The sequence below is a fragment of the Limulus polyphemus genome, unplaced genomic scaffold (genome assembly GCF_000517525.1).
Source record: "Limulus polyphemus unplaced genomic scaffold, Limulus_polyphemus-2.1.2 Scaffold1823, whole genome shotgun sequence".
NCBI classification, from domain to species: domain Eukaryota; kingdom Metazoa; phylum Arthropoda; class Merostomata; order Xiphosura; family Limulidae; genus Limulus; species Limulus polyphemus.
In genome coordinates this window covers 91,092-116,952 of record NW_013667433.1, presented here as the reverse complement: position 1 = coordinate 116,952, position 25,861 = coordinate 91,092, and the positions used below count along the sequence as shown (strand labels likewise).

The window sequence follows — 25,861 nt, the reverse complement described above, 5'->3', positions numbered from 1 at the left end:
TTTTTTTTTTTTTTTTTTTTTGGTTAAAAAGTTGGTAAAAATTGACCAACTTTGTATAGAGTTATAGTAGAGAAAATAACAGATAAAATATAAAGTTTTACTGAAAAAAAACCACTTGAAATTTATTTAGGTGGTTGTAGAGATTATACAAATGAAATCTGAGATTTTTGCGATGAAGAACACTATCTTTAATCTTAAGATGAAAAACACTTTGCACTCGGACTATTAAAAAACTATATATCCACTGACAAATCTTTTTTTTTTTAAGTTAATTGAAAATACTTCAGTAAAAATCTGATTTCTTGTTTGTAAAAGTCTTTTAATGTTTACTGAAAGTCTGCCAAATTTTGTGAAGATAAACTATATTAAAAGTTAGTAGTATCAAAACTATAATGACTTTAAACAAATACAAAATGGTCACGTGGTAGGTCAATTTGACTGAGCCCATCTAGAAAGAGTTAACATTTAGTTTATTTATTATTATATTTCCCTATTTACTGTTGGAATTTATTGAAGATGGAATGTGTGTATTCTGGAATGTTCATTATATATGTTATATCTGTGGTTGTATTAGACTTTATTTTCTGCTTCATGAAACTGTCACTTAAGGAAACTTTTTAAGGCACAAAAAACATGATAAAAACAGTCAGTTTAGCTGTGTGAAAACAAACTTTTACCCCATAAATGCACAGCGTATTTTACATACATTAATACATAATGTGGGTCACAATTGACCTGATTTGGGAAAAAATAAAATAAAACAATATTAAACAAAATTTCATTATGATATGAAACAAAACATATCTTTGACCAACAAAGAGTAATTCAGAGATACATCAAGACATTTCAGTTTGAAAAACAGAAGAAAAGTAATGGGAAACATAACATCTCTGATGATAAAAATCAATAAGACACCAGGTGAAGTCATTAACAAATTTTATTATAAAAGTTTTGGCTAAGTATTTATTGCACTTATTATTTATAGTTATTTTCATTGTTTTTGAATGTTCAGAATAGATAGGTGAATAGGATTTTGTACAAGTTGTGCCAGTTTTTTGTTCTTTCAAGGTAGGGCATGGTGAACATCTTTTGCATTTTGAAGAAATTGATGTTTCCAATACAATGACTTGCCTCAGATCAGGTATTTTCCTCTTGAAGTCACATTATTCTGCCTTAGAGACTTGCATGCCACCAGTTTTGTGAAACTCTCATATAAAATTCACGTGAAAATGGGTGAAATTGCTGTACCATGTGTTGACGTATCATACAGCAAAACCTCCACCAATTGGAGTGCAACACACTTTACGAAATGCTCATGTGTGAAAATCCTCATTATTTTCCTGGGCACAGTTATGCTAAGACATGTTTATTTTTGCTGAGACTTGAAGTAAATTATTTCAACTTTTCTTATTTTCAACCATACTCCATACCATATCACGTTTAGATGTGACTATTTTCACTGTAACATGTACTTATAGTAAATAATGTTTAGGCTTCTTTCCTTATTCTTTCACATATACACATAGAAGATAGTGTTCAGACATAGTTCTGAGCCTATTCCTTTTGAGTGTTTCATAATTTGTCATGTTTAGGGGGGTACTACACATCTTCGGATTAGTTCCTCACCTACTAGTCTTCCATTGTTCTGCTTCCTAAAACTTCCTCTTTTGTTGCCTTGCTACCTCATCTTCACTAACTTCCTCTATACCAATCTCCTGTGCCTCATTTCTCAACCTTGGCTGACTATCTCACCAGTCTAGACTGGTGTTATCTTTTTCATTTTGTATGTCCTCCTCTCTATCTCCTCCCTCAGATCCTTACTCAGTTTTGGATCCTTAGGGGGTCTTTTTGGTGACCCCTTGAGGCCATCCCAGCCTTGTTTCTATTACATCACTTTCTTGTGTCTCAGCCCTGATTTCCCCTTCCCAACTTTTTATCTTTCTTCAGGATATGATCTCCCTGATCATGTAGCTGTCATTTTGTCCCACTCCTGTCACTTTTTTACTGCTTCTGTGTGCCAATGTGTGAAATGTACTTATCACCTTAGTCTCATTCTCACATTTCCCTTTGACTTCATTACATTGTAACAAATTCCTCCTCTTTCATTGGACAGACAGTTCTCCCGTGATCTGTACATTTCTTCTCTCTTGGGTTTTAGGGCAGCATTTCCTCCTCCTTTCCTGGTGTCACAGTGTACTTTCTTCTATGTCTCATTTCTACATTCTTTCATTCCTTCCTTATCCACTGGCCCCCCTTCCTTTTTCTTGTCTAATTGAATTATATTGTGGTTTCCATGCTCATACCGTGTTCCATCTCAAACCTCAGCAGATGTGTCCTATTTCTACTTGCCATTGATAGGCATTGTACAGATATCTAAGCCCTTGTTTCTTCATACTTTCATTACCACACTTCGATTCTCTTTTGTACTAGCCAGTCTTTCCTTCCCTCATATTCCATGGTGACAAGCTTAAGTGGTCACTTTTTTACTCCAGTATCTCCTCCTTCAATTTTTCTTTACGGTGTTATTTTTGATCTGGACAGATGCTCTTATCCTGTCCAGATCACACAGTGTTTTGTCATTTCATACCTGGGACCCCTCCTCTACCTGGAGCCACTTTCCTGACCCCATTACTATTTGGACCTGCCAGCTCATACATTTTCTATATACCACTCTGAAGGTGAATGTTTGTATGCTCTCTCGAGTCTCCTCTCTTCAGTTTTTCTCCCCTCTTCTCTGGGCTGCTATGTGGACTACCCCACAATCATTTGTCTCACATTAATATATCTCCACCATCTGGCTGTCTTGTGTCCACTAGCATATAGACTTCCATCAACTGCCACTCTTCAATTAACCCGCACCTTTAATTGGTGTGAGTATTCATTTACTTATTCTTTCCTCACCTTTCTTCTATATTTGAATCCCACTAGATGGCTAGTTTTGCTTCACAGGGTATACTTACCCAAACTTCCACATCAGGCCCAGATAACAATGTGCTCAAACCATCTGCCCTGGCCTAGTCAGTGCCCACTGTGAGATGGGGTGTTCCACCAGACCACTGATATTCCACTCATGGTATGTTTTCCAGTCTGATCTAGACTGTACCCATTTCATGGACTATCATGGAAAAAGCCAGCATCAGAGTTGTATTTTTCCCCACTCCTCTGGCTAACACTTGTTGGCTTTTAAAAATAGGGTTTTGCTGTTACCTATTACACTGTTTCCAGTATAGATCTTTCTGGACTGAAGTATTGATGGGGATCTGGCACATTCTGTGGGTCCTCCCCTATGTGAATTCTTTCCTCCCCCGTTCAAGTGGAGCACAGGAGACCCTTGCCACTTACCAGCTCCAAGCCGCTGGGGTGGTGAAATAAAATATCCTCTCTGATTGGAACCTAACAGTTGGTGCTAAAACACAATGTAGTAGATACCACTCCAATCTTATCTAGATACAGTCTTAGAATGGATTTCGGACACAAAGCTCATTTACTCTTTGTGTCGCCTTTGCCTGCTCCTGTAAGGACATGACACCACGGAATATACTTGCAGGGTAAGTGATATTTCTTAATATCCAATTGTGATGTATCATTCATTAACCCTACTCCCACAGCTGATGCTCAGCCAGTAGATTCTGATGGTTGAGTAGTGATTTCATAAGCATCTTTATTAGTTGTGTCCACTGTAGTGTTTACACCCTTAGTGTCTGAGTGTTGAAGAGCTGTACACCTATACTTTTCACATGTGCCCTTCTCGCACAGCTAGTATTGGCCCATAGAGACTAGTTGAGGAGTTGAGCACACATGGTACAGTCTGAACATGCTCCAACCTTACTACACATATTGGCTATCCGACAGCTTGTGTGCAATGTACCTATTCCGCCTGTATTTGCAAAATCTTTCACGCTTCTTGCCTCTCCCTGTCCTTCACTCAGGCAAACAGTATACCTTAATTGAGATGACATGTGGTCTCCTATGGGTGTGTTGCACCCCATGGGCTTCATTTTGGCCCTCTTGAAAGTTGGCTTATTTAGGTATTTTTTACACTGGGATTCTAGCTGATCAGTGTATGGAGGTGAGTCATTGTATCAGAAGTTAACATTTTTCTTACCTGAAAATGTATTTCTTATAGATACTCACCTTTGTACATTTTCCCACCCCTTCTGTCCACTTTCCCAGTGCACTTTTATTAACTTCATCATCAAAGAATGAAGATTTTCATGTGTTAATGTGGAGGGAACATTTGCATAAAGAGGTGTGTCACACTCGTATTGGTGAAGAGTTTTGCTGCATGATACATCATCATGCAGTAGTGTGATTTCACATGTTTTCACAGGAATTTTAGGTGGGAGTTTCACAAATCTGGTGTCATGCACGTCTCTAAGGCGGAATAGCAAGACGTCAAGAGAAAAATAGCTGGTATATGTATGGAGGTGAGCATCTATCAGAAATACATTTTCAAGTAAGGACAAATTTAACTCTTGATGCTGTTTCTGGCTTTCACATTTTTGCAGAGCATCTATGATAAACATGTATATATATATTATTTACATTTATGATAATTATTTAGAACATCCAACAAATGTACAATACATACTTTACATAATGTTTCTCATGTATTTTGTTTCAAATTTCTTCTGCAACATTCAAGTTCTTATGCATTTGGATTATATAACTGTTAAATTCAGTAAAAAATTTCAGTTGATGGATTTAAAAAGTATGGTTCAACCAAACAAATTTATTCATCAGCTTTAACCCAATTATTGAAGGGATGAGTTGTTTGTGATCCTTGTTATGCATTTAAGGGTTAAAGAAAGTAACTCTATTAATTACCTTTAAAATAGCCATTATCACCCTGGATAATAGGTAATGTTGCATTTGTTTTAAATTTTAGAGACAATGAAACACTCAAAATTAACATTAACAAGAAGTTTGCCAGTATGTTTTTTCTCTCACACACACAATCAAATTCAGTGAAACCCCGATTTTACACGTCCTGATTTAATGCGAATTCAGATATAATGCAATGGGTCATTAACTCTTTCGACACAGGCTCGGTCCCTGGGACTGAACTCGTAACCATGACCTCATTATAGTTTACATACCAATAACTTTTAATATTTTAAATGTATCTTTACAAAACCCTGATTTAGCATGACCCTGCTTGTTTCGCAATGATATTTTATGGACCTCAACAATCGCATAATAATTGGGCTACAGTGTACTTTCTTATCTTGCAACTTGACTAAATATTCTTCCCACATCTTCACAATATTTACATACATGTCATTAAATTCTGAGACAAACTGCGAGTCTTCTCTTTGTTAGTGTATAAATATTAAAAAGTTGATGCTTATCACTTGAAGTTTCTAATATAATTTGGTAGTTACAATTATGAGTTTTTGTAATATACATATTATTCAAATTTTTTCTTATTTTAATTAATGTTTTTGCTCTTTCTACCATTATTTTAAAATTCAAGCTGGTTTGGAGTTGTCTTACAAAATGTTATCTTTCTCCTAGTTAATCTGTCTTTATGCACATAGTACTAATTTTATGCATTTTAAAAATATACATAGGAAAGATCTATTGAGATTAAAATTACTGTGTCATTTGAACAGCTAGCAGATATAATACATTGCTTTTTGTTGTAAGACAAAGAAAGAAACTGAGAATTCATAACTAAAATATTTAAACACCAAAATTATTGCACAAATAGGATGTATTTGTATGTATTTATTGAACATTTATTTTATTTTTCACAGCTTTGATAGTTACACATAACTGAATATCATTCTTTTTCTTTTAAAACTGGAGTCTGTATTAAATTATAGAGAAAAATAAGTATTTCATAATTTTGTTTGTCAATGATGTAATAAATAGTTTTTTTTCAACAGTGTTCTTTTTTTAATAATAATGAATTATGTTTTAAAAATAGATGAATAATAAGAGTTTATTTTTTTTATATCTAGGTTAAAGCAGATAGCTGTGACTCCAGATGATTCAGAAAATCTCAATTTCCCACCACTTCAGCTTCCCAAAGTCCCTGAAGTAGGGGAATATTTTGACCTTTTAATAACTGTTGCAGCTAATCCACATAATTTTTCTGTAAGTAATAAAAGCATTTACTTTCACATTTTTGAATTTTATTGATGATTTAAATTGCTAAATATATTTTGTGTTAATAATTTTGATTTGAAGCAAATATTAGTGTAAAATTAAATTTAGCAACTTGAAACAAAGATAGAGTACTTGCAATTCCAAATGCATTCACTACGACTAATGTCGTACTTTATAGGACAGCTTATGATGTGAGCTTCTAAATATATATATATAATAGCCAAATGTGTGTCTGTCTCTCTGTCATGCTGTGTATCTCCTGAACAGTTAAAAAATTATATATCAGAATACTTTTTTTCAAGATTACATTACAGGAAAATTATTCGTTTTTTGCAATTCCTGAAATTTCATATCAATATGAACATTGATTTGTCAATCTTTAAATGTGCTGAATAATAGTCAATTTGAAAAAAAATAATAATAATAATTATTAAGAACAAAAATGTTTCTTTTGTGAGAAAATTTCACAAAAAATGGAACTTCTTCCATCTTTGTTTTTTGTTGTTTTTTTCGTGTTGGTATTATATACATGCATGATTTTATTGTATCATGTCAAATGTATTGATTCGAATGTCTCCCCTTTGACACTTCTTATATAAATGACAACAAATGGTAGCATCTAGCGAAAAAAATCCCTATGGCTACATAGCAAACCTGAGTGTTGGATGCACCCATTACCTTGAAACCTAAATATTTTTGCCACCAATATATTGTTGTCAGTCTACTTTGCTTAAAAACAAAGCAATACAATTTTCCATATTGAAATAACACATGGAATTACAAAATATGGTTGTTAACAGCCTACCGGACTATCATATTATATATACACTGTGATACAAGACATTGGGTTGACTACACATATTCTATTTATTCATCACTAGTTTACCATTGAATTATTTCGATTGGCATTTGCTAGTTTTGAATAACTTACACTTTACTTTGGACACTGTAAGGTTTTATTTTTCTCTTTTATAAAATATCTAAATGTTAAATCAGAATGCAAAATTGTCTGGAGAATCTTGATTTAAATTGAAATGTAAACAAAGTTTGATAAATGTATTTTGGAAATAATATAATGTAATCATAAATATTTTCTTACAATTTTGTTTCCTAAATCTGGAAGGAGCAAAAAGTCTAGTTTGGTGTTCTTAATTGATATAAAAACTGCAGATTTATATAGATGTTGGCTAATTTTTTAGTGTCAGTCTTGGAAACATGGACAGATATTACAGCAATTAAATGAAGAAATGCAGTCCTTTTATTCCTTAGAGGCAAGTCTACTTCTTTAAATACATTTTTTTGGTAATTATTATAAATTTAAGATAGAGTACTTAAATTTAATTAAGCTTTTATTGTCATCACTGCTAAAAGGTTATAGAACTGTATTCTTTTTTTTTTCTTTTCAAAAATATCCCAATTAGCTACCAGATTTGTGAAACCAAAATTATAAACTGAATATATTTGTTGTTCCTTTTCATTTTTAAGGTTATGGTATTAAAAAACAAGTTTAAAAAAGCACACTTGGAAATATTTCCATCTGATTTACTTGGCTGTGTTAAACAGAATACTCTTCTAACCTTGGTGGTTAGCATGCCAGACTGTGGATGTATAGTTCATGTTTTGTTGCTACAAAATCATGCTCAGCAAAGCATGTTGAGGCTGTTGACCAGCTGTCTTCCCACTAGTCTTTCAATTCAAAATAAGGGATAACTACTGTATAGAGCCATTGTGTATCTTTGTGTGAATACCCGAAATAAACCAAATAATCCTTTTTTTAATTTAGTTGAATTTCTAAAATAGGGGTGTTATTAGGAAAAGAAACATAAAACATTAAATAAAATTTTGAATTACTTTGTTAATGCACGAATAATTTATTTCAAATATTGATAACATAGTTTTAATTGGTTTTTTTTATTATGATGTATTAGGCATGAAATTAACCACCATTTCATCTCTGATCTGTTTCAAATTTATTTTGAACCATTACAGACCTCTTCATATATCAATCATTGGAAAATATAAAATACATCTAGAAACGCTAGTTGAATATATGTGTATATATATATATGTGTGTGTGTGTGCTTTGTTATTTTATCAAATTAATGCAAAATATAATTCCCAATTATGGACTACCCCTTTAATTAATGTCTGAACAGAAAATTATTTTAGAGTAATCCTATAAAGTTTATTGATAGTTTTAATTATTTCACGAATGACTGAATTGTTAAAAATGAAAAAATATTTTTTGCTAAATGCACTGTTTCATAAAGGCATGTAGCGATTCTGTGCTTTTGAAACCTTTTGATAACAAACTTGTCTATTTGCATAGAATATATAAAATATCCTTAAATCCTCTCTTTGCAACCTATACAGTAATACAGACAATATAGCCCATTAAAAAGGAATTCTGGCCATTTTTTGCTTGATTTAATTTAAAACAACAGAGAAATATTAACAACATGATAAATTATTAAGATAATAAGATTACTCTACTGAAAGTAGAGTAGTATCTTTGCTGTATTCGAGAAAATAAAGCTCTTTTATGTGTTAATATCAGAAGTATCTTCTTTCTTTGTAAGCAAATGTGTTGTATCTTTGTTGTAAACAAAATACTCCCATTACTGTGTTTGTTCAAAGGTTGCACTTATTTTTGAGGGTAATAATAAAATTAAGGTTTTATTTTTTGTAGCAAGTTTGTTTTGTGGAAGGTGTTATGAAAACATCATCACAGTAATTCATTAATCCAGTCACTTCATTTTAGGTCAAAATGATTTTGATTTTGTTAATCAGGAAAACATATGTGATATGCATGAATGCTTGCTACAAGAAGGGCAGTTCTATGCTGGAAAACACAACAAAGATGACTTGTGGTACAGAGTTAGAGTAAAAAATATTCTGCAACAAGATCCATTAATGGTAAGTATTTTGCATAATAAATACTATAATACTTAAGGGTTTATGTTTCTAGGTATTCATAAAGTGGAACTTTTTGAAGAAGTATTTAAAATGTAACATGTAAGTCATTTTAAAAAAGTCTTAAAAGTACTTAGAAATAGTTTTTGTATATTATTTGTTTATAAATGTTTATCTGTAGCAGGAAAAAAAGTGGAAGCATATGTGTGAAAATTGAATTTCAGATCTGTCTCTGATACTGAATATTTTTTTGACAAATATTCCTTATTTTCTATAAAAATAATTGTTTTGTTTATTATAAATGATTAAATTGTGTATTGAGGGCTAAGACCTTTTTTTCTGTATATATCCTTATATAAAAGCAAAAGCAGAGATTGAAACATAAAATACTTTTTAACATTTGTTTAGGTAATTGTTCATTTTGTGGACTATGGAGACTTTTCCATGATGAGTCTTCAGGACCTACAACCTTTGTGGAAACAGTTCAGGTCTCTTCCATGCCAAGCCATCCATGGATCATTAGCTGGTAAGCAATCTCTCTCTTTCTCTCACTCTCTGTATAAAATATATGACCTGATTACCTTTGTGATTATTTCCATGGAGGATTTATGATTACCAAAATTTGAAGTTTTTTTTTTATGTTTTTTATCTTGTCATATTTATGATGATTTTAAAACTTGTATAAATATTTCATCTCATTTTCCCATAACCTACTTATTGTTAGGGTTTTAAATATGTGGGCTAGGATTCTTTTACAGTGGGTGTCTGTGACTTGTTGGGGATAGATTTGAACAATAAATGGACAGCACACAATCCACTTGTTTTAAAATAATATATTCAAAACAAGTCTAATGTGTGTACAAAAATTCTTTACACTACAAAGTAACAGTTTTATCTAAAACTAAATAATTCTTTTTTTTTTTTTTCAAACGTCCACACAGGCAAGTTCACTTACTCCATAACCCAATTGACAAGATGAATTATTTCTTCTCTTTTATTACAATAGAATCAGTGATAAATTCACTTACATTACCCCGTGGGTTACCATAGTGGTATCCAGAGCTTTAAATATTTCTCTTTTATATCAAAAGCCCACACAGGCTGATTCATTACTTCAGAACCCAATTGACAAGACAAATTATTTTTCTCTACTCTGTTTCTTACTGCAAAGTCTGTGGTAAATTCACTTACGTTACCCCATTGATTACCACAGTTGTATCCAGAACTTTAAATAATTGTCTTCTTTTCATCAGAGTCCACACAGGTGGGTTCAATTACTTTAGAACACCCTTTGACAAGACAAGTTATTCTCCTTATCTCTGTTAACTGTGAGACTCTCTTTAAAATATTGCCTGTTATGGCTAAACTAACAATCACACAGTCAAACTTCACTTTCACTAACTTAACTTTTTCTGACTTAACTTCACTTGTGCTCACATGGTTACCTACATATATATACATTGCCCAACTTTCGCCTAGAACTTGCTATAAACTACGAGACACTATGATGTAACAATACTCACTTAAGGCAATGAGAAAAATACATAAGGTTTGAGTTATGTGATGTCAATTTAAAACAGTTGAACTACACACACAACGTATGACTCTTAACTAATCATGTAACAAAATTTGTCATAACTGTCACTTTTAAAATAATCAACTTTTAACACTTGTTACAAAAACTAAATAATCATTAAATATTAATCACTAAATGAACTAAATGATAATTCTTACACTAAACAGTTGTATATTTGACACTTATTTATGTCATTTTTTACTTCAAACTTCTTAAATCTTATTTCATCAAATTCTTAAAAATAAGTATGTAAAGACAGTATTGTGTGTAAATGGTATATACGTATTGAAAACAGTAGCTTCTGTGGCAGATGTTTTACTTTACCTGGATACATTATTGTCTCCTGGTAGGACAGGGTATGTCTATGGACATACAACTCTAACCTTCTGTTTTCCTTCCTACACTTGTTGGAAACATCTCAGGTTCATCACCTTCATTGATGATGAGCTGGAACCATTGATAACATGTACTTTGGTTTGTTTGTAGACTTCTACAGTCATCCCTGTTCTCTTTGACATTCCCTACAAGGGAATCTTAATTCTGGCCATATTTGAGAGTTCTAACCCTGGACATCAGAACTTCTGTCTATTTCCACAGGTTAAGCTGTTTGGTAGGATCACCATCTGCAGTATTAGTGTTTATCGTATGCCTTTAGGGTCTGTGGGGGCTTGACTCGGAGTATTTCTGGACATGGGGTACTCTTACCCATGGATCCAGGAGCTCTACAGGTCCTTGAGCTAGATCTTCAACACTATTATCCACCCAACCTGTTGGATTTCTGTCTCCCGTAGATCTTTGTGAATTTGAATTTAATTCTAGGGCTATCAGTGTTTGGCTGGTCTGGGGATAGTGAGTGAGTCATGCTCATTCTTCCAGGGGTTTATTCTCATCGATTGTTGGGCCTAGTAAGAAAGGAGATTGGTGTCCCATCGTCGATTATTTTTATCTATATCAAGGCCTCATTTCTCCAAGATTAATAGGTTACTATTTCCTCATTTTGTGTTGATTAGTTTTTCTTGGGATTGTGGATGTCTAAGTTTGTTGTACTCAGCTCTTATTTGCACCTTGCCATGGTGATAGCATTCCACCACTAATGGTATTATTTATGCACAAGGGTCAGGTACTGCATTTCAAAGTTTTTACCTTCAGACTAGCATAGGCTTCACATTGGTTCTGCCGAATCCTAAGCGATTTTTCTCATCACCTCCATTCCGTAGTTCTGTGTACATAAACGACTGCTTACTGCTGGCATCATCTTGTCTATTATCAAAACAGCACACCTAGATTCTACTTTCAGAAACCATCAAGGCAGGCTTCATTCTCAGAGCTGAGACATCTCTTTTTGCTCTAATTCATCTCATCTCTCAGTCAGACTCAGCTGACTCCTATTCAGCTCTGTGCGATGGAACAGGTAATCCAGCTCTTACTTACCTCCCATTCTCCCCCTGAACAGAGAGTTCTTTCTCTTCTGGGAATGTGCATTCATGCGAATCCCTCATGTCTTTGGGATAAATGCACAAGTGATCCTTTTCATGGTCTTTATGCATCCAAGGGTTCGCAACCATTGCCTAACTAGATATCCCCAGTTCCTTCGTCTAGATCATTATTCTATCTTTGGAGTTTTTCAGTTGTGATGCTACTCAGATGTGATTTCCGATATTGACCCCCTTCTCCTAAATTCCACCTCTTCACAAATGCCTTACTTGAGGTATGTGGTGCATGTACCAACAGTTAGGAATTTCCAGAGTCTATACATGGACAGTGGGGTTTCCCTACTTTCTGGATTTCTTAGATTGCTTGAGGTCCTTTGTATCAAACAACCATTCCAGCTACCTACATAATATGTTCATGTTTTATTACATGCCCTTTCTCTACACCTGTTGGTGTCCTTCTCGTATGCCATGTATCACCTCTACCTGAAGGTTTATTTTTCATTGCCGCTAACCTTCAGACATAGCCAGTTGGAGTGGTTTACACTGTTTGACCACAGAACACCTTATCATTTTACCACCATCCTCAGACCAGTTCTTCTTAGCCAAGACACTCAAACAGGGAAGGGGATTAATCCTTTTCACCAATTCATCTGATCACTATTTCTCACTTGATGATCGATCTCATTTCGTTATTGTCATGCTCAGTGAGTGTCTTGAAGGTTTTATTGCTTGCACTTATGCCTTTTGAAATGCTAGATGAAGATTTTTTATTCTGGGCTCTCTTTGAAGGCAAGGAACCTTCTGTGAGTCATGTCTTATCAGATTTGTCGTATTTCTATCTTTTTAGCAGACCATTTGAATTGTCCACTCCCCAATACTTTTATATCACATTATTTGCATGATCTGGCAATATTTTCATCAGAGGGTTTTCACCTATCCCCTGTAGCTATCTTAAACACTTCAGCTAGATTATACAGAAGGATGAGTATTTTTCTTTCTACCTTTTAGGGTCCCTTTTCATAGGATCCCACTCTGTGATGAGTGTTTCCCGGAGAGGTGTGCTTTTATCTAACCAATTTCACACAAGCAACCACTATTTCAATATACTTTATACAGGTTGCAACACGCTCTGTAGAAATGAGGTGTTCCATAAGACTGCCTAGAAGCTCACCAGGTGGTATTACCATGCTATGCAGGACTGCCACTCATGGACCATCATGAGTAAAGTTAAAGGGAATCCTGCCCATGATTCTGGTTGTTCGGAACACATCACTCTATGGTTACAGGTTGGGATTCGATCAATTATATATATCTATGTAACGTTGCAGTCCAATTGCCTTAGCCATCAATATGGAATATAGGAACCAAGACCCCTTAATTCTAACCCTGAGTAATGGAACCTTGGATATCTGGTTGGGATTGGCCTATAATGATAATCACTTGTGTACAATTTCCACCCTTCATACAGAAACTATGTTCTTGGGTGGAGTGCATACCTGTTTTGGATGTAGTGAGTTTTCCCCACCAATCTTGTACCAATTTTATCTTGATACACCCATGCTCTATGCAGATGCTTTTTGTATGGGTAACACCCTCACCGGCTCCTCCACCTTCTCAATGTGGGATTCTAGCTATAAGTGTCAGCAATGGTAAATATGTTTTGGAAGTTAACATTTTCCTAAATTAAAAATGTATTTCCAATAATACTTACCTCTGCTGACACTCTCTCACCCTTCTTCCCCACTAAGAGCCAGTGTTAGAGACTGGGATGGTGTCAGTTTTGAAAATGTGATAAAATTATCTGAATGAAGTGCTTATATACAATACCAGTATAGAGGGTGCATTGATGTGGGTGGAGAGTATCACAAGACATATATCAGTATGGGCAATTTAGTGGGGTATAAAAGACTAGAGCAAGTGAGAAAAAGTCAGACCGATGCTTAGATGGACAAAGAAGTAGAAAGCCTGGAGGTTGAGTAATAGCTATAAGTGTCAGTGGAGGTAAGTATTATTGGAAATATATTTTCAATTTAGGAAAATGTTAACCTATAGAACTTCGTAATCTTACAAAGTTCTGATAGAGCACAATGTTCAATTCTTGAAGATAGGTCTGTAATAATGACCAGAAACTTTATTTTCCTAATATATTTATATACCACAAAACAATATAACATAAGTACAGTAGCAGGCAGAAAGCATCAGTAAATATACACTTGGAATTTAAGGAAAAATTAAAAACCAAGCAGGTTTTATATTTCCAGTCATTGTTTTTAGTTTTTTCTTTTCAGTCTTTAAAATTGAACATTATTGCTCTTTTTTTATTGTGTATTTTGTAAGGACATTTAAAGTTGCATTGGAAATTAGCTTCTGTTATACTAGATGTCTCAAGAAAAGGTTGTTTGTCTTATACTGCATGGGATATTTAGCATAGACTTCACAGGGTGTTGGTTTTGTACTGAGTTATTTTATACTGTATAATTTGAACAGTATTTAGGTTGACTTTTCATTCAAGTATCTCTTTGTCACTTTCTCTTTTATTTTCATTAGATAAAAATTAGCACATATCTTTAAAACAAAATGTACCTGTAATTATTAGAGAAACTAATTTTAAATTGAAGTATAAGTAAACATTTCTTTGTAATAAATAGCATGGGAAATGTTCTTACTGTTACTGATAAACATATTGTGACTATTTTGCTATGTTTTGAATTTATTTTTAAGTAAGTACTTATGTAAGCAATTAATAGTGAGTAGTAGAAAGTGTGTGTGTGAAGATATGTAATATAGATTTTAATCACATTTTGTTTCCTGAAAAAAATTTGCATTAGTTTTTAAGAAGCTAGTCGAGTAACTTTTATAGTATTATAATACAAACTAATTTTCTTACCTGTACTTTTTATGTTTTTAGACATAGTCCCTCTTCATGGTGACTGGAATCCATTACAGTGCTTTGAATTTCAGAAGATTGTTGTAGATAAACCTTTTGTTTCTGTGGTACGAAAGAAGGTTTTTGACACTGAGATTGGCATGGGAAGTCACAAACTTGAACTAACCCTTATTGACACTTCACTGCCTGATAAAGACATTCTTATCCATGAGATGCTGATTGATATAGGTATGGCCAAACTAAAGAACTCTAGCTGAGCTAACAACAAACATCAATTAATAATAAAGGTTAAAAAGCATCAGAATATTGGCAAACAAATTAAAAAATCATCAGTAGTGTTTAACTGCTGATTTATTACAATAAAATGGATGTTTGTGCAAGCTGAATTGTCTAAAATTATGCTGTTGTGAGTAAAGAAAGAGGCTTTTTAAAAAAGAAAGATGTCTGCCTACAAAAATGAAAGCTTTAAATAACATGTCTTCACTTTCTAGTATAGCTTTTTGTGGGCTTTCTAATTAGAATTAGTTTTAATTATGCAGTTAAATACAATACAAAGAATATATAACATGTTGTCAGTGTTATAGGAATTACCAGTGTCTTTATCTGAAATATATCACTTGTTATTAACTATCATTTTCTTTGTTTTTTAATGAATATTACTAATCTAAAAAATCTTTACTGTATTTGATAATTTTAACTTATTTTTATGCAAGAAGATCTTGGAATTTTGACTTTTGTTTGGATGTAATCAGTTATAAAGTTAAGATGATTGTTTAGATTGATCTATTTAAGAATTATGTATGTGGTTCTATTTATCTACGTTAACTTTAGGCTACAGTATGATTTTACAAAGCTTTTTAAATGTGATATGCAGTCTGTATTTAAAATAAGTATATGGGAACAGATTAAGACATGAAAAGGACATGTATGTAATTTTTTTTTCTAAATGTTTTTTTAATAAAAATTCTAACTTTTGTTTTAAGCTAATAACATATACATAAAAATTGAAGTTGATTAAAGGATTCTTTCATAGAGAATGAAAAACTTTTTCGGTCTAAAATTGAGCAGAACTTAATAAAATACTTCCTAAAATTCTAGGAATTGTCAGTATTTTTGAAATCTTAAAGCAGGATGATATTTCATAAAAGTATTTAAAAAATTGTACAAATTAAAATTTAAGCCAAGTTACTGTTATTGAAATACCATTATGTGCTTTCCAGGAAATAGTAATATTAAATAAAATTTAACTTGAAATGGTGCAATTAAAATCAAGTCAAGGTTTCAGGTAACGAAAAATAAGTTTTGTAATGTGGTAACTGAGCAATAAATTTTGTTAATAATTAAAAATTCTTATCAATTCTTCTACAATAATTTCATTTCACTGATCAGTGTCCATATTAATATGAAGGTTTTTTTCTCAATGTTTTTATATATTAATTTGTCTACTGACATATACCAAGATTAAGAATAGAATATCTCTAGGGTAACATAATACAGCTGCTGTATAAAATACATAAAATATCAAATAGGAATTACATTACATAGTGAAAAGGTTAATTTGATTATTTTTTAATTTAACTCTTTTTCAAAGATTCTTCTGTTTAAAAAATTTTGAGGCCCATTAATTAAGGTTTGATTATATAGTGTTCTCAGAATTCTTAATTAATAGAGGAGAATCCCAAAGATAATCTTCAGTCAAATTGACATATTTTATCTTCTTCGTGTTTTGCTCATTTTCCAGAGAATTAGTTACTTATGACTATAATATAAGATGTTTTTATAAAATATCCAATAAAAAAAAAATGATTATTGTAAAGTTAAAACATCTTATAGACACATTTAAACTGTATAATGACAGCTGCTTATATGTACTGGCTGGTGTAAACTTCATACATTACAATAGTGGTCAACAACAGATGCAAGTTCTTTCTTAACATCTTTAATTGGTAACCATTCACTATGCTTTTGTTACAACCACAGCATTGAAGTTTTTCTAAAAGGCACTTTTTAAACTTTGTATTTATTGTTAACTCTTTCCATGGAACTGGGTCATCTTGATCGACCTTGCGACCACCACGTATCCATGAAAGTATCCATACTATTACTTTTAACTTTGTATGTGTATCTTCTGAAATTTGATGAATCCTTTGCACACAAAAAAGATCATATTTTTTAATTAATATTTTCACTAAAGATTTGTCAGTGAATATGTACTTAGAGTGTTGACTAGTCCAAGTGCAAGGGGATTTTCATGTTAAGATAAAAAATATTTTATTCATCTTACAATGGTGAAATTTTATTTGCATAACTTCTAAAACCTCTTAAATTAGTATCAGACTTTTTCTCTCAGTAAAATGTTATATTTTATCTGTTATTTTCTCTATCCTAACTATACGGACTCAGTTGATTTGACTTGCCTGGTAACCACCACAAAAAAAAGTACAAAGTAAACCTAAATGACCTTTTTATTTTTCTCGAGTGACAGCAGATTGTAACAAAAAAACTACAATTTTTTATCCTAGATAGCTTAAGGCTTGTAATAGTACATCTGTTTCTATTAATTTTATTCTTTTATCGCTATTTTAACCATATTTAACTAATAATACTGTGACACAAGTAGTAAATCACTTGGTGAATGAGTAGCTCAAGTTACTGTATTGAATAACATAACTTACGAGCATACTTCATAGAGAAAATTTTTAGTTCTTATTATTTTCCATTATCTTACCCAGTCTAACCTTATTTAATCTAATAAGTTTCTATATTTTATATGCATTTTAGTAGTTACTTTTAGAACAATAACTAAAAAATATTCATCAAAAATATGAAATTTAGTGCTGATGTTTGACCTGTTGTTTTTTGCTGTTGGCCTGCCAATTAAATTTAAACTTATTTTTTTGTAATGATGGTACTAATATATTAAGTCTTTTTTTATTTATTTGAATAATCAACTTTAGAGCACAGAATGATGTACAAAGCAAACAATATCCTATAACTAATTTAAATGGCTTTCTAACTAAGGCATAAGTGCCTTAAAATAATGCCCTTAACTTACTCTGAACTTGACAAGAGCAATTTTAATCTGTAGATGAAATAGCTAAAATTATGCACTGAGAACATCATACATTAAAACTTTGTCTTTCTTTTGGTTATAAGTGATGTAATAGAAAATGTCAGAATTATTGACAATTTGTGAAAGAGAGGATGTTACAGGTGGATCTGACTTTCTAGTTTGTCTCCATAAACAAAAATGAGTGAAGGCTACAAAAAAGTTATACTTTGTCTTAACAATATCTTAACTCAGAACATTAGTGAGGCATGACTTTAAAAGGGGTAGGGTGGATAAGATGGAGGGCTTATTTTTTAAAGTTAAGCCATTAAAACTTCTATTATATAAAAATTTGATTTATAAGCTATGTTTTGATGCCAAGTTTATTCTATACATTGGTGATAAATTAATTAAATTTTGAATGTAACTTTGTAAAAGGTCGTGACATGCATACTTTGACCTAACTTAATTTCTTAGGTGCTACTTTCTTGTGCTACTACACAAATAATTTAAACCTGGTTTGTAATTGTTTTTTCAACAGATTTTACAATCTACACTAACTTTTGGTTTTGATTGCACAACTTTTTTCTAAAACAGTATAATGCCCCTTTTTTTTCTGCTTGCTTTCAGTCTTTTTGTTTAATGTCTTAGTATTTAAGCTGTACAGTATGCATAGTAATGGATAGATCTGAGAAAAGTTTAATACTTTTTTCCCCACAAGACATTGATTTAAAATTTAATCTACCAGGAAAGAATAGTGACCATGAAAAAATTCTATTTTGCTCTCTCTCTATAATAGAAAATAGGTAAATATTATCAACAATTTTAACAAAAAAATCATGATTGTACTTGTGAGTTGTGTGTCATTTTCAGATGCCATGTATATATTTCTTTCATGATCAACTTTTAGAGATTTTGTAAACAAACTGTATCCTTATTTTCATTTCTAAGTAAATATTTCCTCAAGAAGAGAAATACTTGTTTCAATATGAGAATTGAAGTAGTCATCTGTTATAGAGAATGATCCAAAAGTAGTGTAAATTTGCTCTCACCTGTTATTACTTTGATTTATGTGTTACAACTTTGAATTAGTAACTGACCAAAGAGTGAAAAACAAATTTAAAGTGATGAAGGAAAACTGAAAACATTTAGGCATTGGTAAAAATCCTACCAAAAGTAGCAGAGCTAAATCTAACTCTGTGAAATGACGTTTGATATCATTTAGTATACAAAGTTATTTTTTCTTTTATTATAAATGTATTAGTATGTTAAAATCCACATATCATTAACATTTTGAGCAAAAAGTTATAAAATAATTTTAAAAAACATGGTGCAAGTAAAACATTTTTCGATCATTTTGATTTCTAGTAGCATTATATTAAAGGAAGTTTGATCTGGTCTTGAAAGAGTGATCTTTCAGAGGCACTTGTAAAGAACCTTTTTATATAAGCTTAACTTTTTAACTTAATGTGCAAGCAGAATAATTAACACAGTCATATCCTGTTGCTGTTGGCCTTCCAATTAAATTTAAACCTACTTTTTTGTAGATGAAAATTTGTGAAAGAGGATGTGACAGGTGGATCTGACTTTTTAGATTGTCTCCATAAACAAAAATGATTGAAGGCTATAAAAATTATACTTTATCTTAACAATATCTTAACTTACGACATTAGTGAGGCATGACTTAAAAGGGGGGGGGGATGGGCAAAATGGTGCAATCAAATGTCAATTCTCATATGAGTGGAAATGGAGGAATGTTTTTTAATTAAGACTTTAAAACTTCTATTGTGTTAAAATTTGATTTATTACCTATGTTTTCATGCCAAGTTTATTCTATACATTGATAATTAAATTTTGAATGTAACTTTGTGTAGATGAAAATTTGTGAAAGAGAGGATGTAACAGGTGGATCTGACTTTCTAGTTTGTCTCCATAAACAAAAGTGATTGAAAGTTTAATTGTGAAGCTCTGCTTTGTATTAAAACATCTGTAGTGCAGAGCATCATTTATTGCACTAACGTATAGTGAAGCTTTTTTACAGGAGTGCATTAACATCTAAGTTTAAGTTTAAATAGACTTGCTATTTCTAACATGTTACTTTTAAACACTGAGACAATTTTACAACAAATAAGAACTAATAAATATCCAAAGATGTCATTTAGACATGTTAGTAGAATAACCCTATATATTTTTCTTTATTTTGCTTGAAGCTTGTAATCTTTTTTCAAAACTTTTTCACTTGCTCGTTAATCTTGTTACAATGAGTACAGTCGTAAGTCCTTTTCAACAGAAAAAATGAACATTAAAAAAAAGAGGCTAGAGAAGAGATGAACATTTGTATCTCCCATTTCCTACATGTTAATCATGATTAAAAGTTGTGTATGAAGAATTTGATTATTGTGCGATGTCTTAGCATGACCTGCAAATTTTGTAAAAACATTTTAATATGCCTTCATATATACGTGCATATTTAGTTCATATAGTAAAATGATTGTGTAGTTTGGCCAATTTTGCTCAAATAATACTTTTATCACTTGTATAAGCTCAATATTTTAATTAATAGATAGCTAGTCTGCCAACATTTTAAACATTCTTTATTAGAGCTGAGCAATTACTGGAATTTTCTAAATGATTAATCGTTGGGCTCCTTAATCAGTTACATCCAGTTAAGAATTATTCTGACACGAAACTGGGATAGGTGAAATAATTGGAAACACCATTTTGATTCATTCATTATATTTATGATTTGTGATACTAATCAAATAAGCTGAACAACCTTGAATTAATCAAGAATAACATGGAAAAATCATAATGCAAAGATTTGTATAATTTTGATAGTTGGAATAATCAAAAATAGTAATAACTGGAAACACTAATGTCAATTACTGGATTATTTTCATGGCATTAATTGATGTTTATAGACAATTGATTATATAGAATAACCAAATTAGATGTCCAGCTCTGTTTTGTATTAAAGCATTTGTAGTGCAGATCATCATTTGTTGCACTAACTTATAGTGAAGCTTCTGTTACAGGAGTGCATTAACTTCTAAGTTTAAGTTTAAATCATTATTTTTTCTTTTTTTTTAGCTGTAATGAATATAATCATTATTATATCAAAGTTTTTGAAACTTAAATCTCTCTGAAACTGTAGTTTTATCTTCTAAAAAAAAAATTAGCAAAATTGTATGAAATAGATATAACATTTACATTACCACACTTTTTCTTTACTTCCTTTGATACTTTACTTATACAAATTACATTTCTATTATTGTCTATTACAATAAACCCTCAAAAATTACCTTTGGAGCTTGTAAAATCTTCATTTAACTCTTTTCTTCCAATTTTCATAACTAAATAAAAACTAAGCAGATGTTAACTTTGTAAGGATCTTTTCAGAATTGGTGGATAGTTTTCTTATTCAAAAAACCTAGCTTTAGAAAGAGACAGAGTCACATTATTTATCAAATATGTGCCTTATTTTTTTGGTATTCATGAAAGGAATAAAATGGTATATTTAACAACAGATGTGTATATGTCTTAATTACTCGGCTTCTTTAGGTTTAGTGAAGGACCTTCTGCTTTGATTTGTTTTATCAAATGTGTAACACCTGTATTTCTTTAAGTATTTAACATTTTCAGTAAATTGTTATTTGAATATGTACCTTTATTGAGTTTTTGTTAAAGGAATTCCTGGTGACATTTTAGTTCTTAAAACTTATTAAATGAGTATCAAAACTCTCTAAAAGTTGTATTTTCTGTTGACTTGTGCTTTAAATTGTTATTTTGTGTGGATTTGTTATAGATTTGAATAAGAAAAGTTTCATATTGGTAATATTTTTCTAGCTAAAAGGTAAACATCACATATAACCAGAAAAAACTACTAAAGTAAAGTATTTTCTGTGAGTATAAAATACTTCAGTTTCAATGTTGTGTCTGTCAAAGTGGTACATTTAACAAAGACATATTGAATGAGTTTAAAACACTAAGGTATATAAATAACAATTAAGATAATTCCAATGTGTTTTAAACCTAACTTGTTTCTCCTTCATTATAGTTTTTATTTTTCATAAAGGCTAAGTGTACCTCAATATTTTTGTCTTTGAAAATTTATTTGTTATTCGCTTTTAGTTTAACAAGGCATGTTTCCTATAAAAAACATTGTTACAACCAAAATTTGCATTTTTACTATATGAAAAGAAAATCTTTAAATCTTTACTAACTTTGACTTCTACTAGTAGTTTCTGATAGGCTAAATTAATACGTTTAAAAAAATGTTGCATGTTTTTGTGAAATTTGTTAAAGTGAAGAAAGTGTTTTCGTATAAACATTTCATGATAGGGTTTGTTGTAAACTTGGAGAATAAAATGACAATTACTTGAATTTTGAAGGTACGTGTTAAATTTTTTTCCCATATTCTTGCTATTTACTTTGCAAAAAAAAGGAATTACTTTGATTTATTTTAACTGTTATAAATTGAAGTTTATTAAATTATATTGAAGTTTAATGTAAGTTGAGACTACTTTTTTTTTGTAACCACATATGCTTTTCTATAGTCTTGATTATTTGGTATAGGTAGCAGTACTTTAGCTAGAAATTATTAATAACTCGTCGGTTGTTGAAAGGCTAATGACGAGAAACATGGTAAATTTATAATTCAATTATAAAGATTGACTAATACATGTAATTTTTATTGACTAAAATATCTTTAAACAGAAGGTTCACAACAACATACAAAATTAACGAGTCCAGTTTATTGTTGATTCAAAGTGTAGATTGTTAACCACTTAAACCATCTAAAACTTGTCAACTTTTGAAAAAACAAAAGATGTCTTGTGGCTGCTATTAAAATCACCTTGTTTTGACACCATGTAGTTTAATAACACCTTATATTCTATGTTGCATTTAAAATCATTCCATGGTTTTTAGATTTTTGCAAATGTTAGCAGTCAAATTAGAGGTGCATAGTCTGTACTACAGTATTATGTGAAATAAAATGTTTTAAGCAGTAATGATTTAACTACTATTCATGAAAAATCTGATCATTTTCAACTGTACTTTTTTCTTTTATCATACTCTCTTTGAAGGAAAAACTAGCTGTTGATTCTTAATATTAAATAACTGTATTGAGATGTTAGTAAGGTTTTCTTATGGTGTTGTGTAGCAAGAGACCCTCTTCCAAAATAGAACTCTTGGACTGTACTACATTTGTAAATCATGGTTTCCCTTCAGCAACCAACTCATTTCATGCATAAGCCCTTTATCTAAAGAAAGTCATTTCCAAGTTTGTTTTTTTTCAAAGTTCAAACTTGTGTTCTATAAGAATACAAAAGAAGCACTCACATCAAAAGTACAGAGCTCTGCAATAACAAATTCTGTGGTCATGGCACCAAAATTTCAAACTTACGACCTCACTCTGTAGTCTTCTTATGTACACTGATTTCCTAGAGACAAGAATAGTAACCATTATAACAAGTGGTTCAAAAGGAAAAAAAGAAGACCTAAAGACCGTGTCATCAGCTTATGATAGACTATCTATTTGTGCATCAAATGAACAGAGAAGTGACTATACATAATCAAATAATGGATTCTAAGCTTTACAAGCATAGCTTAAGTTCTGCAAAAGTCTATTCCTCATAATCAATGATGTGAAATCAGAGAGAGATGACACTGTAAATGTAATAGTTTAGTTGATGAAAGTTCAATTAACAATCATAGTTTGGAATGACAGTGATCTTTATTTTCATTTCTCAATCATACACACAAAATCTAACTTCACAGGACAGTGTGCCACTTCTAGAATATATACAATTCTATATATGCGCAACGAATATAGAAATGAGAATGAATTGGAGAATGCTTATTGTTTTTATTAAAAACAGCAGATTCCTTTGGAAATACACAAATAAATCTTGATAATATAATTGGTAGCAATCATTTCAATAATAGAAGCTCAAGTATAAAGTTAAATGCCAAAACCTCAAGTGATGTACTAAATTGGATGCAGTTACATATTAATATTTCCAATCCAAAATTGTAGAAAAGGTTGAGCTTTATTACAAACTTCATCAATTTATTCTTGATGTTAAATCAGTTTTCTATTAACAGCTAGTTACTTTGCCTGGTTTAGTTAATTAGAAGTTTTTAACATGTTTTCATCACTTTTAATATATATATATATAAATGCAGGTCTAGAAAATAACTCCAGAAACATTCATTAAAAAATTATATTGTGCATGCATTACCAGAAGCAAAAATATTTCTTGTATCAATTGCTTTAACATTTCAGCATTGGTTGCAACAGTTTGTTGAGTAATGAAACTAGGGGTTGTTCTTGGTTCTTCTTTTTGGCGTGCTTATTGGTTATCAAGTAGTGGGTTATCATTTGAAGCACAGATACCTTTCTGAGAAGAGAGCAGAATGGTGAAATATTGCTGAAAACTTGTCATCTCAAAAATAGAGAGGAGAAGTCAAGTAGTGCTAGAATTTAATTTTAGACTGAATAATAAACTAGAAAAGAAATTATAATAGTACAAAAATCAGATGTAATTGCAGTAGGGACAGCAGATTGTAAACCTTAAAGTCAGATTTCATAATACAAAACCAAATGTTTTTACAGTTGGGCCCATATACTATGAAATCCACAATATAACTTTGGATTTTAATAATATTTATAGTAGAAAATAAGGAAACTGAACATCTTCATATTGTTGCGTATCTGCTTGTTTGTTAATTTCCGATATAAATTCTTTCCGAGGAACTTTTGCGAAACAAGTCCATTCTTGATTAAACCAGTTTATTCTTTCTCGATATAAACTTTTAGCACACAGTAATTTCAAAATCAGTACGTTTCTCGTCACTTTCAACTTAACTACTTTTATAATACACGATATCAGTCACAGCGATTCACAATCTCGAAAACACACACCAGTTCGAAACAGAATCGTAAATTACTCGGAACTCTCTTCATCCATTCCCGCAGGCTTTCTCTGCCAGGTTTATATCCTAAAAAAGAGGGCGTCTCGAACAAACTCTGTCTTCCCCGCTACTTCATCTCGTGTTACCAGAGTCACGTGACTTCCGCTGTCGTAACAATATGTTTGTCTTTTTCCCTTGCTTAGATATGAACATATTTCGTACTGTGACCATGTTGTCAAATTTTCAACAAGATAAAAACAATGGTAATTACCACATCTCTCTGTATGATGGAATTTCAAATATACAAAAATAATCAAATTTAATTAAATAAGAACTTTCCAAATATAAAATCTTCATTATATGGTATTTTGAGTTTCAAAACAGACAAAGCACACCTGATCCGCAACAATGAGAGGTCAAATGAAGTAATATCTGGAAGAACAGGTATAGTCATTTGTCAATGGTTGGAAGAGAAGAGACAAGACTCAGCACGAAGATGATTAGAAACAAACTTAACGAATATAGTATGATGTGTGGACTAAAAGCTGACTGTAAGTTGCAAAAGAGATTGCTATATTTGAAGTTGCATAAGCCAAAATAATTAAGCTTAAATGAACGGAAGAACAAAACTATATAAGTTAAAAGTAAATAAAATGGATTTGAATCTGATTTAGAAATTGTTGTAGTTTTTTAACTTCTGATTTTGAGATAGTATTTTTGGAATTAACCTATGATTCTGTGTATGTACAGTTTTCACATCATACGTGGTAAATAAAGTCGTTAAGTTAATTTCGTTCTAACTTCCTAAATTCTTTGTCATTCCCTTGGAGATAACGCCTGGTTTGCCTATGGGTGGTATGCCTGTAAAGGTGCTGTGTCAAAATGTAGATAGCTATATCCGCCAATGGTAGGCCATATGATGTTTCGAGGTTACAACCTTCATTATGATTGAATGGGAATGGCCAGTCATG

The 25,861-nt window shown here is 31.5% G+C and overlaps 1 protein-coding gene across 4 annotated transcripts in view; it reads left to right on the top strand.

The window, feature by feature from the left end:
* LOC106465059 (tudor domain-containing protein 7-like) overlaps positions 1–15,467 on the top strand; it is a 113,436-nt gene extending 97,969 nt beyond the window's left edge. For all 4 annotated transcript variants that reach the window (XM_013925255.2, XM_013925254.2, XM_022392874.1 and 1 more), the window contains exons 22-26: positions 5,967–6,102; positions 7,314–7,385; positions 8,905–9,030; positions 9,436–9,553; positions 14,945–15,467. In XM_013925255.2, coding sequence (XP_013780709.1) covers positions 5,967–6,102; positions 7,314–7,385; positions 8,905–9,030; positions 9,436–9,553; positions 14,945–15,180 — 688 coding nt within the window. In that variant the 3' untranslated portion in view covers positions 15,181–15,467. The remainder of the gene's footprint in view (positions 1–5,966; positions 6,103–7,313; positions 7,386–8,904; positions 9,031–9,435; positions 9,554–14,944) is intronic.
* Positions 15,468–25,861: the final 10,394 nt, after the last annotated feature.